At 41.5% G+C, this 13236-nt stretch overlaps 3 protein-coding genes and 1 non-coding gene across 4 annotated transcripts; 3 read left to right on the top strand and 1 right to left on the bottom strand.

The window, feature by feature from the left end:
• Window positions 1-156: 156 nt before the first annotated feature.
• BDB00DRAFT_793979 (uncharacterized protein) lies at window positions 157-1099 on the top strand. The gene has a single exon (XM_053121273.1). It carries the CDS (start codon window positions 355-357, stop codon window positions 637-639), a length of 285 nt encoding a protein of 94 aa, XP_052985710.1. The 5' UTR covers window positions 157-354; the 3' UTR covers window positions 640-1099.
• Window positions 1100-1151: 52 nt separating this feature from the next.
• Window positions 1152-8726, top strand: BDB00DRAFT_866325 (uncharacterized protein; the record flags this gene model as incomplete). Its single annotated transcript, XM_053126209.1, has 22 exons — window positions 1152-1176; window positions 1320-1564; window positions 1632-2033; window positions 2120-2317; window positions 2382-2627; window positions 2708-2910; window positions 2984-3323; window positions 3407-3510; window positions 3582-4451; window positions 4528-4584; window positions 4664-4824; window positions 4896-5356; window positions 5455-5646; window positions 5725-5793; window positions 5869-5983; window positions 6070-6144; window positions 6229-6333; window positions 6425-6516; window positions 6579-6721; window positions 6803-7145; window positions 7223-8402; window positions 8488-8726. 22 exons carry the CDS (start codon window positions 1152-1154, stop codon window positions 8724-8726), a joined length of 5865 nt encoding a protein of 1954 aa, XP_052985711.1.
• A 1154-nt stretch (window positions 8727-9880) lies between these two features.
• On the bottom strand, window positions 9881-9952 carry BDB00DRAFT_t1. The gene has a single exon. It is a non-coding gene; the product is annotated as a tRNA-Pro (tRNA).
• Window positions 9953-11043: 1091 nt separating this feature from the next.
• On the top strand, window positions 11044-12457 carry BDB00DRAFT_866326 (uncharacterized protein; the record flags this gene model as incomplete). The annotated part of the gene is made up of 2 exons (XM_053126210.1): window positions 11044-11381; window positions 12217-12457. The coding sequence occupies 2 exons, from the start codon at window positions 11044-11046 to the stop codon at window positions 12455-12457; spliced, it is 579 nt and encodes a 192-aa protein (XP_052985712.1).
• Window positions 12458-13236: the final 779 nt, after the last annotated feature.

Raw genomic sequence — 13236 nt, forward strand, 5'->3', positions numbered from 1 at the left:
CAACACCAACAGCAGCAGTATTTCTTCGACGCCGATAATAGCAAGGACGAAATTGTCGAATTGCCAAAGTCGCCAATGACATGGTCAACGGCTTCGTCGTGCTCAGTAGCTGGAAGCCCAACGTCGAGTTACTCGTCACCTCCATCCCCGCCTACCTCGCCTACTGCAGCCTTACCACCCCTCACAAACGTCCTTCAGATTCAGCAGCAGCAGCAACAGCAGCAGCAACAACAACAACAGGATAGCAGATCAGCTCACAATAAGGGAGGATCGGCACCACAAACTCGGACACCATGGACGCCCGAGGAAGATTACCTTTTGGAGCAGGGATACAGTCAGGGCCTCTCGTGGGCCATGATCTCCGCTACCTATCTTCCCCATCGATCTCGAGGATGCTGTTGGGGCCGCTACAAGACACTTCAGAGCAAGGCCATGGAGCAGCGCAAATGGACGAGCGCTGAAGATCGATTATTGATGCTCGCTGTCAAAAAGAACTCACGTCTGTTCAAAAAGGCCTGGAAAACCGTAGCTGAAGAAATCGGATGTCGATCATGGAAAGAGTGCGAACTGCGATCGACGAAAATTTCAGGTTCTATCCGCAAGAAACAACAACATCATCATCATGCACCATCTTTCTAAGTAATTAAACATCGCTGACGGTGACCTGTCGATCAGATCCCAGCTAATCACTACTACTATTTCGCCATACGATCCCTTCACCCTTCTTATTCCTTTCCCTCCTCTGTATATTTGAATCCGACATTACTCCATCATGGACGCAGCACAGTACACACACACGTATATAATACGCACATATCTTTTTTTTTCTTTACGCACGTACACACTCCACCCACACACACAGAGATATTTATACATAACATGCCCCTCCCTTATCACTTTTCTTCTTATGTTTATGCGATACAATGTAAATCCTCATTATGCACATAGTACATTTTTCCATTTTTTCTACTGATAATCATTGCCCCCGCCCCCATTTCTTCTTTTTATTTTGTACAGATTTAGCACAGGAGTATAATACAAACATAATGCCTCATTCGATTCTTATTTTTTTTGTAAACATCAATTTCCTATATAAAATACACTCTATTGAAATTAATAATTGATTGGTTTTATTTCAGCTCAAGTAAAACATGCCGACAACGGGTGTAATCCCCGGTAGACAGGCATTCATGCAAACAATTTTTTTTTTGTTTGCTTTCCCTTCTTTGTTTGTTGTCTCCCCACCCCATTACAAAATGCCTGAACCATGACTTTCTTTTTTATCATTATCATCAGCTCTATATTAAGCCTTTCTTTAGCACAAGACGCGGCTAATTCATCTCTAGTACCGTCTTGTGCTGCGAATGAAACAGCGCTGGTGCCATCCACACGTCTACGGATCGCCGTAATATCCCATTTCTCAATTGTTTCTACATTCTTCCTCAACCCCGAGACAGCTGCACGAGAAGCTGCCTCATTACTTAATATAGAGCTAGAATGGGATCGCCATGTTGTCAGCTCAACCGAGAAAATGAGCCGAGATATCAAGAGTGCAGTGGAACGCGTAAGAGTTTTTATATATTAATATCGATTTTTTATGTAATTCTGGACCTAACCTGGATGAGTGACAGGGTGTTAACGGTATGATTGTATCAATTCCCAGCGACGAGGTATTCCAAGCTGTGAAAGATGCGAAACAACAAAGCAATATCCCAATTATCGTATTCAACACTGGTTTGGAATATGCCAAGCGGCTTGGTCTCACACGTGTGCTGCAGTCCGACGAGAAATCTGCGGATATGATGGCTCAAGAACTACAGAAACGCAATTACTCAAACCCCCTGGCAGTTCAAATTATTGGCAGCGGTCACCTTGACGATACAGCATTCGATGCTCGACTGAATTGGATCAGTCATGCTCTAGGTAGAACGGTTGATGTTCTACCTGTTTATAATATAGATGACGCTGTTCGTGAAGTTCGGGACGCGTTTATAGCTGGCCCTTACGACTCAATTGTGTCACTAGGGGGTCTGGTACGTCGATATCAAACCTTCGGCTCATGATAATGTATATTGTTGCAGACGAAATATTAAAGAGCTTGCCGATCTCTTATATACAGGCTGGAATTGATCTCGTAACCACGGCTGCTTCCCAAGCTCTCGATGTATACCCATACCGTCAGATCGGCGTTTCTTTTTATGATATCGGCAGTAAAAGCAACATGACTGACATTTTTAACCGTTTTCCCGATGCCTTCGGCATAAGCCAACTTCCCTTTTATCAAGCAGCATTACCAGTGTTTTACATGTATATTCAGGTAAGCAGGTACAAACGAAGTTGTCCTCTATGTAGCGCATTTACTGAATATTGTCATCTTATAGATCACTACAGGCTACGGTCCATTTATCAACAAAACAGTCAGCACTGGACCCAATCTTGTGAACAAACAAAACTATCCTGAATATGTTCATGGAGATGAACTTAGTATTATTCCAAGCCACGATCTCGGAGCCAATATTGGTGCTGTCATAGCAAACACTCAAGGGGACACGTATCAAGCAGGCGTCATGGCCGGTATATATGATCTAGCAGGAAAACTTAACTGGACAGTTACGCCTTCACAGGAGGTAGCACGAGGACTATATCAAGTTTGCTCTATTGCTGGTACTTGGTTTTACAACTGATAACTTATATGGGGTGTTCATAGGACGGATTGATTGGAAACGCTACGACGCTGATACAACATGTCAAGGCGCTTGTTGATGGGGGAGTTCGAGGATTGATCCTCCAGTCAAGTGATCCTCTTGTATTAAATTATACAATGCAGTTAACGGACCGTCGCAATATTTCTTTGGCAGTTATTGGTACCTTCTGGGAAAATCTGGAGCTCCAGAAATATAATGCTACGGAGTAAATTTGTTCAACTTTCGTTTGTAATGTTGTATTATGACAAGATTACTAACTTGGAAAATCCTCTATCTAGTTCACAGAATACAAACATCCTGACTGACTCCATAACGCTTGCGAACTCTGTCGCACAGAATCTGGCTCTCGACAATTTTAAAAAACCAGTTTGTTTCAGTGCTCACACTCCTTGGAAAAAGAGTCATTTATGCGAAGGCATCTACCTCGCATATCGTTCCGCAATAGGAAATGCAAGTGACATCCCGTCTTTGGAGGATTTTCAGCATTCGCTTAACTTGTCTACGCTTGCGACAATGGAAATTGATTTCCAAGAAGCGGTCGACTCATTGCAGCAACGAGGCTATGATCCGGATGTGTACGTCACACTCTCCGAGCATGTATTTAGTGCTCTCGACTATGTAAGCTTTATTTTACGGATAAAAATGTGTATTTTGACCTGTACTGCGAGATACAAATTAACCTAGAAGACGTTGATATACAGCGCATGTTACGTGGGCTTTTAGACAACAGCACAAATATTTATTCAGCTCTTAGCCAATATAATCAATTCAAAGCATTCTTGGAAGGCCGCGTAAAACGTGTATGGTAAGTGTGCGAATGTACTTAATGTCTTGCTTTATTATCGTAAAATGATAGCTGACAATGTTTCTCACTAGGCATTACAATACGTATGCGAACGGTTTTCTTGCATTGTTGGATATTTTGCTATCCAAGACTGCACCACATCGTCCATGGCAAGAAAGTGGATTGGCAGTGCCAGAAGTGAAAGAAATTTGTTCTGCGGGTGAATACTACATTGAGCTATCCGACTCTCCCTACTGTGAACTTGTAGACTACGAAATAACGAGCGCATCATTTCGCTGTGCGCCCTGTCCTCCAGATACTTTTTCCTCCGAGCCAAACCAGTCGATGTGTACGCCTTGTCCATATGGTACCTTTTCTGAAGAAATGGCTTCAAACTGCCTGTCGTGCGATAATGAGTATGAAAATACTCCTCAAGTCCATTCCCAATGCGTAACGTATCTGAAAGATCAAGCAGAGAAACGCAGGCGCATATATGTTGGCGTATTTGTACCTGTCGGCTGTATCATAGTGGGCGCCATCCTTGGATTTTGCATTTGGCGCTATCTCCGGCAACGCAAACATGGACAGCCTAAAACGCCTTCAGAAGCTACATGGCTATTATCACTTGACGAGCTTATGCGACCACCGATGCAGCACATGTCCTCTTTACCATCACCTAATTCTTTACCAAATGCGTCGCCTAGTTTATCACCCTCAGCTACACCATTGCTGGGCATCAATCAGGATCCCACTACACCATCAACCTCGCCTCAAATGGATACAGCTCGCACACCTGAATTTGTAGATGCAGGAGCGGCATTGGCGGCACCGTTAGCACCAAAGATACAGCGATCCATGTCGGACGTCAATGCTCCTGACTCCGAAGTCAGTTCACCGCGTCGTCATAGTATTTCTGCCACTCGAGATTATTTTACTTTGGCAACGGTGCATGATTCACCCAAGTAAGTTACTGGTTATACCTTATATCGACGAGTGTCATACCTAATGCTTTAGAAAATTTGTTATATATTATACTAGATTGCTTTTTTACCCCGAAAAGCAATCCAAGCGATTGATACGGGCAATTGGCTTTCAGTAAGCTCTTTCACTTTCTATCCTCATCTTTTTGTGGTTAGCCAAGTAGTGCACGTTTATACTTATATATTCAGTATAGCCGCAACTTACCGGTTTTTGTCAAACAGATCGGGTTTCGACGGGTTCAGCTTAATGACACTGTCTACCATGAAATCTCACTGATGAAAATGGCACGACACTCAAAACTGGTCGAGTTCATTGGTCTCTGTATTGAACCGCAGGGCACATTTATTGTCGAAGGTTAGTGCTACCTAGGATAGCAAAGGCGAGCTATGTATCATCTTTTTTGCTCACTAGTAAAAAATATGCAGAGTATTGCAGCAAGGGAACATTATACGACGTTCTAAAAAATCCGGACCTGGATCTCACTTGGATCTTTCGATTTTCTCTGATCAATGACCTGATTGAAGGTCTTGAGTTTTTGCAGCGATCCAAGTTTTTGTTTCATGGATGCCTTACGTCTCAAGCTTGTGTCATAACCGGCCGGTGGGAATTAAAGTTAACGGATTACGGTCTTTACAAGGTTCGCGAAACCCAGTTAGATCCAGTGACGCTTACGGCGCTCTCCAAACGCTACCCAAAGATTTACCATCGTGTAAGCGGTATACCTTCCGGTGCGAGAGGCACCTCATACATCGGTGATTATGATTCACCCATGCAAATCGTGCCACATGCCGAGAATCTGTTGTGGCTGGCACCGGAATCTGTGCTACCTACTACATTCGACACATGGGTCACATACCCAACCAAAAAAGCCGATATATACAGGCAAGTACTGATATACCCATTGAACAAAAATTATAACACTGACGTTCCAATGCTTCTCATAGTCTCGGGGTGGTTATGAATGAAATAGTAACACGTGCTAAGCCTTATCAAAAAGAGCTCAGAGAATATGGCGAAGGAAATTACGAGGCAGTATTCGACCGGATCAAAAATCATGATCTCCTTCCGGATATGTTGACTTCAGAACAAGATATGTATGTTGGTCAAGTGAATGAGATCATCATAGCTTGCTTGAGGCGTGAAGCTTCAGCAAGACCTTCGATTGGTCATGTCAGAGTAAGTGAGAGATTAACTGCTAATATGTGATTGTTGATGAGATTATACTGTGATATACTGACATTACGTCTTATGAAGAATCAAATCAAGATCATCGATCCACATATAACAGGATCTGACAATGTAGTGGATAACTTGGCCTTATTGGTATGTTTAATCTCACTAAATTCCTTCTAGTGGAAGAATTTTATAATAACATCCGTGTATTTTATGATGTTGTAGCTTGAAAAATATGCCAATGATATGGAGAACTTAGTTCGTAAGCGCACTGCAAATCTCCAGCAACGTACACTCGAATTAGAAGAAGAACGTACACGAACGCAGAACCTGCTAATAGGTATAGCTGAAATTGTATATTTTATTGTGATAGTATACCTCGCGAAAAAGAAAAACATAAATAACTAATATGTTATATCTACATAGATCTCAAGGATGCCAAAGAAGTAGCAGAAGCTGCAGCGGCTTCAAAACAGAACTTTTTAGCAAACATGTCTCATGGTAAGAAGATTATCTAAGAAAGAAAGAAAGAGAAAGCTTGTAATGCTTTATCTTCTTAATTATTCATATTTAATTATTTGAAAGAAATCCGAACTCCAATGAACGCGGTAATTGGCATGTCTCGTATCTTGATGGAGAGTAATTTACCAGCGGAATTACATGACTGTGCTGAAACTATTGAATCTTCAGGTGAGCTGCTTTTTCAAAGTTGACTGCTTATTTCCCAGAGCTTCAGGTTAAAACGCTGATTTAATTGCTTTTCATCTTTTAAAACAAAAAGGCAATCATTTGATGGCCATTATTGATGATATACTCGATTACTCAAAGATCGAATCAGGCAAACTTTCGTTAGAGCATCGACGCATGGATTTGGTAAGTTTGAAACAGCTCAATATATAGAACTTTTGGTCAAGGATTAATCATCGAAGCAATAGATTTTCGTATTTGAGAGCGCTCTTAAACTAGTTGCTCCCAATTATATGGACAAGAATATTATTTTGTGGTACACATTTGATCCTAACATAGCAACCGCAGTCTACGGTGACGTAGTTCGACTGCGACAAATATTGCTTAATTTGTAAGTTAAAAGAACCATCTTGGACCTTTATTGGAGGTTGCAAGCAAGCTGATGCTAATCTGGATTCATCTGATACTACAGACTTTCCAACGCTCTCAAGTTCACGCAAGAAGGATATGTACGTATACATGTGGCAAATTATGAGTCTGCGCCTTCTACACCGACCGACACATTGAATAGCGAATTTGACGGCAACAACGAGACCAAGGGGCTGCTTTCAGATTCGAACTTAGATCAGAGCTCTGGGAAAGAGTTTCTGCTAATTTCTGTTCGTGATACTGGTATTGGTATCCCGAAAGAAAAAGCAGACAAACTATTCCAGACTTTTACTCAAGTTGATGCTTCTACCACGCGTAATTTTGGCGGAACGGGCTTGGGTCTTGCCATTAGTCGCAAACTTAGTCGCATGATGGGCGGCGATATGGTAATATATCACTGCAGTTTTCGTTTTTGCGATGCTTCCATGCTGCGATTTGTACTAACATATATCAAAATCTTTAGTGGTTTGACTCTGAATATGGCCAAGGATCTACCTTTAATTTCACTGTCAAGCTACAAAGGCAGGCAGACAGTCCTACTTATGGGTCGTTCAATTGCTTTGATGAAATTAGTACCCTTTGCCAGTCTGCTATCATTGTAGCCGATCACAAGTACACGCAAAAAGGATGGACCGCTCTTCTCCAATACATACCCTTGCCACAAGCACATGTGCTAAGCTTTCAGGATGCTGAAGAGCAACTCAAGCGCCAAGGAACAGCACACCTCTCGCTTTTTATCGTTGATGAAGAATTCGTAGTGGTTGAAGCGCTAGGGTCCGAGCCAACTACGACCCATGCTACACTTTCCGCTTTGCAGGACCGTATTCCAAGCCTACGCTCCGTACCTACATTATGTGTCAAAGACATGCGTAATCAACGTCAAGAGCGACCTTCCGGAGGTTCTGATCAGCAGCTCATGCTACCACAGCTATCCAAGGATGCCCCGTTGCGAGAGCAAGATTCGCCTACACCGCGCATGGAATACGGCAATCCTTTTGAGTCGGCCTGTATTGAACGTATCGCTTGTATAACAAAACCAGTAAAGGCATCCAAGCTCTTTGCGACGATGCTCAGATTATTGAAACCGCCTCTTGTACCAGAGGACGAAAAGTCTGAGAAAAGCAGCGCACCGCATGGCATAGTGACACCTGCAGCAACTACTAGTACCGGTGATACGGCGACTCCTGGTCAGCCTCGAGCTGATTCTTTAAAGCGCATTAAAAGCGGCTCTGCAAGGACAATGCGTCGAGGGCGATCCAACACTATGACAAGTACGCTGTCAAGTATATCCAGTGGATCGTCTGGGAAACCGCTTAATGAAATTGCTGGTAACGTCCGATCATTGCTTGTCGACGACAATCCGGTCAACCAAAAGGTTGTCACACGTATGCTTAGTCGACTTGGTATCCATCCGGACGTTGCTCAGAATGGCAAAGAGGCGTGTGATATTGTTCGCAAATCTAAACAAGGCGATGAAAATCCAGTTGACCTTATTTTTATGGACATTTGGATGCCTGAAATGAACGGCTTTGAAGCGTCCGAGTATATTCGACGGAATCTTTCAGAAACACCTGCTCATCCCTATATCATTGCCATGACGGCCTGTGTTATGCCTGGTGATAAGGAAAAGTGCTTGGCTGCAGGTAAGCTCTTTTTCATATACCTTGTACACTTCACACGTTTTTTATTTATTCTAAGGAGGTATTTAACACTGTATTGTGTACTAAGGTATGAACGGATACGTCAGTAAGCCAATACGCAAAGATGAAATGGAAGCCTCGATCCATACATATACCCAAGTCGTTGCCAGCGAAACCTCTGCAAAAGAATCCGGTATGAATTCTTTAATGGATGAATCAGCATCAAGCTCGTTGGCCCCGGCAGAAAACGATAAACAGCTACCTTCTGTCACCGTTACAATGAACGACAATAGACCTGACATTCAAGGTGGGGGAAAGACAACATAGCCTCCATAATTATATATGTACATTACCTCCAATAAAAGGGCTCATATGTAAATACGGTACTGGCTTTGCTTCTATTACTGAGCTGAGTGCTGGTAACAACTTATCAAAGCCTCGCCAAAAAGCTGTAACCAGCTGGAAACTCGGTCGGTCTGTCCCATAAACGAGCAGCTGATATCAAATGTTCAGTACAGGATATGACAAGTACATTAAACGACTCGTAAAGAGCAGCATATATCATCTTTAAATGGGTCGAAAGCTACTGGCCATTTGCTAAAAGCTAATAGCTTCTCAGCAAGTGACCAGTGCAGTAGATGACACGTAGATAAGCAGCAGATATCCTCTAGTATGTTCTATAGCAATCTTTGCGGGTTGCTCTTATCATTGAGTTATCCAGTTTCTAGCTTATTATGATCACAGAAGTTCTCACTATTTATAAGAAATGGCTTATCCTTGGCAATTACCACAGTGTGTACATTGAACGGATGAATTGATATTATAAATCATTTATATAGGAATAAGTAATATATGTTGCGTAAGTAAAAGGTACATCCGGGTAATTCCTCAGATAGTAGCTAATGTGAACTACGTGATCCATATAATGACAACTTCTTCCTGAGCATAGCTAATCGGTGTTTCACCAAGATGTGTGTGAATAAGAATATGTCCGCAGAAGTGAGGTTATGAGGGAAATAACAGCAATCGTTAATGACAGATTAAAGAATATGTATTACTGATCATGTTGGATACAACAATGTGTCATTAATCTTGGATCAACAATCGCAATAGAAACATACAATCAGCATCATCTTACATACTCTTTTCTATCCCTTCTCTTTTATCCCCTGGCTACGGTATATCTGTCGTAGCCATTGATCGGTTATTTTTATTACCGACAATACTTCTTTACTGCGGCGTCTTAATGCGCAGCTACTCTTTTGCTAAGCATTAGTCATTAATTATCTTACAACTGCTATATTCTCTTTGTGTTTACACTTCTTCATGGTCATCTCCCTCTTGTGATTTTCTCTTCGTGGTCTCACTCACAAAAAATAAGACATATCCGCCGAAAGGTTTCGACGCAGAGTGAAAACTGGTTTTTTGCAAAAAAATCAAAAATGAGCCGCATCTATACGATGCAATCCTCGAAATACGAGGGGCTCGACCGGGAATTGAACCCGGGACCTCTTCCACCCTAAGGAAGAATCATACCACTAGACCATCGAGCCATACTTGTTTATTTCAAACGTTGCATTATATACAAAACATTGTTAGTAGTAACTTATTATATATTTTTTAAATTTTTTATGTATTTATCTGCATTGCTTTCGTAAATGTATTTGTTTTGTTCATGAATTATATATCAGCTTGTTGATAAAACTCAAAGCTACTAGGAGAAATGTATTGCATATTGATGGCATTTGCTTATAAAAAGAATAATAATTTCATCATGGTTTTTTCTAAGGATTTCATAGGATTTGAAGTAGCATAGGGGGCTAAAAATGTGATTGTTGCAACAATGTTGAAATGTGAATCCTAAAATAGAAAGCCCAGACTACATATTGTAGTAGCTACTTTCTAAACAATAGTCAGCTCTTTTATGGATGTCTAATAATCTACTACCATTGTCCCCTATATAGGCTGCTGTTAACTAACCAAATGTTTACTTATATAACTACAATCTACAATGGCCGCACAACCCTTTAAGGCAAGAATTTTACACCGCATCCCCATCCACAGCAGCAGCTTATTCACCGTCTCAAAAGTTCCACCCTATGCCGTACACTTTGGCGACCTTCTCAGGCATTTTCCAGTGCACTACCTCTTTAAAAACCCAAATGGCGTCGTTTCTGGCGGGCAAACAAACATTCCATATTATTGTCGCAAGACCTGGTGGCGGCTGCTTACCAATATAGGCCCTATACATGCATCGACATTATGCATTCTCTCGTTCACATATAAATACTGCATCCTTGCATGTCGAAACGAAAAGCTCTGTTTTGTCTCTCTTTATAAAACTTTTTTTTTTCTTACTGGATTTCATGACCGTTAAAAAATTAATCAGTTAGATATATCAGCAAAACACACCTTTTCCCGAACGCAGAATCAATGGTATAGCTGCTCATTTGGCAGGCCATAGTCCGGCAACCCCGGGTTTGAGAAAGATGTAAGTGCGGCTACCATCAAGAACAACTGATGAAATAGTCAGAAAGCTAACTGTAAGTTATTTGTTTATCATAGATTCTATCAAAAAAATGTGTCAAACCAGTAGCCGTACGATATCGCACTGACCCAACTGCAGTATTCAGTTTTGAGTGTCATGGTTTATGCCCACAAGACCGCCGTGATTCATAGTAACCGCACATTAGTTCACGAGACACTTACTGATCGCATTTTGCATCTTGTCAATGTATTTATCCAAGATTGTAACTTAAAACCAGATGATAGTGTTGCACTTCTGTGTGAGAGTACACTTGCCTCTCCAAAAACGCATTTTGCAGCGCCTGCAACAGGTGCTATTCTTGTGCCAATGAATATACAGTTGTTGGGCTCAGAGATCGAATACATTGTCAACCATTCTGGTGTTTCCGACTTTGTGTCAAACGTTTCTTCCAATGTGGTTAAAAAACTCAAGGGATATATCCAAGTGGCAAACACGTAAAGCCAGCGCGACGCTGCACCATGTTCATATGAACAAAAGCTGTATTAATCAGATCCTATATTGCTTTGGAACGATTTGCCTCTTACTAGTAACGAAAACGTTATACTTTTAAACACATCTGGTTCAACTTGCAGACCCAAAGGTGTTATGGTTTCTCATCGCGGGCTACATGATGGCTGTATCCACGTGTATCTACGCCAAACAACTCACATCCGAGTCAGTGTGATTCTGGGTAGTACGCATGTTTCATTGTAATGGTCGGAGCTTTCCTTGGACCATGGTGGCAGTAGGAGGTGTGTATTCTCTTGTTCCGCAAAAGCAGAAGCAGCAGTAGCTAAAGTCAACCAATAGATGATATAAAACCTTCGGAATCTATGACTGTATTATAAATATCCGACTCATGATGAACAAGGCAGATATTGGGTTCATTTAAGCAGGAGCCACGGGGTACATAATATTGTGCGACGTCTATTATTCAGACATAAATCTGCAATCACAAGGATGCTGCTCCACTTGGACACACTGTACTTGCCTTTGGCTGCGGTGTCACTGTATCTAGCACACATCCAAAATTTACACGCTCTCAATATCTATCCTACTCGTATTTCCAGACCGAGTTGTTTAACAATAGAAACATTATACAACATATACTTTATGATGGTCATATATAATCAACAGGCAGCTTACACAAAAGTCATATATCTACTTACACTACTAAACAGACAAAAGTCTGCGGCCCTGCAAGTATACCATATGTTCCTGTTACATCTGCTAATTATCCGGAGAAGGAGTGCTTCATTCTCGCGGCTCGTCAGGGCTACGGTGTCGTAGCCATGAAGTACGCGTGTTCGACAAAGAGACATCCAATGATGTGACACCAAGTGGAGAGCTCATTGGTGAAGTGTGTTTTTCTGGCAGCTGTATCATGCTAGGGTACTATAACAATCCACAGGAGACAGCAAAAGTACTCAAAGACGGCGTCTTTTGGAGTGGCGATATGGCAGGAAGATATCTATATGGCGCCATCAAGATTGTCGATCGATCCAAAGACCTGATAATATCGAAGCGGTGAAAACATTAACACTTTGGAAGTTGAAGGTGCAATCCTCCAATTGGACTGGTGCATAGTTTCTGGGCTAGCTTTAGAAAAACATTGGTAATGTAGCATTCAAATCAATATGCGTTACTGACAATGTATTTATACTTTAGCGTGGTAGTTGCTGGACCTGATAAAAAATGGGGAGAGCGTCCGCATGCTTTTATCAATAAAGAGAGAAAACGATTGAAGATGCAGTCATTGCACACTGCCACAAACATTTAGCAAAACACAAGAGCCCTTCTAAAATGGTCTTCACTGGAAGCCTCCCAAAAACAAGGTTTAGTAGAATAATTGTCGTCAAGTCTATCTGACGGTTTAAAAAACTGACAAGGGTTACTTATCTGCCTAATTTTGCATATAGCACTGGTAAAACAAGAAAAACATCTTGATACTTTTCAATGGATGTGAAATGCCAGAGAATAGGATGCTAAGTTTTACATTTTTGCTTTGTAGGCAAAGTTCAAAAGTTTGACATCAGTGAACAACTCTGGAAATCATGCAAGCATCGAGGAGACAACCAGTGATAACCAACATCGTGGTTCAATGAACAATAATTTGCCTGACAGTTATGTGGTGCTTCTTTATTTCTTCGACTCCATACTGCTTAGAGGAATTAAATCATTATCAATTGACCGTATTATTAATCTTCAATAACATTTTCTTGTGCGCAATAGACACTGATTATTTTTTACTCAATACCATCGCAAAAGCTTAAGGCACCTACGATAAAATATGGCACCAAAACGTACGTA

The sequence above is a fragment of the Zychaea mexicana genome, assembly GCF_025766255.1.
Source record: "Zychaea mexicana strain RSA 1403 chromosome Unknown BDB00scaffold_1, whole genome shotgun sequence".
Taxonomy (NCBI): Eukaryota; Fungi; Mucoromycota; class Mucoromycetes; order Mucorales; family Lichtheimiaceae; genus Zychaea; species Zychaea mexicana.

What these genes read in the sequence shown, in the direction of transcription:
- BDB00DRAFT_793979 (XM_053121273.1), top strand. Translation starts at nt 355, where the DNA reads ATGATCTCCGCTACCTATCTTCCCCATCGATCTCGAGGATGCTGTTGG.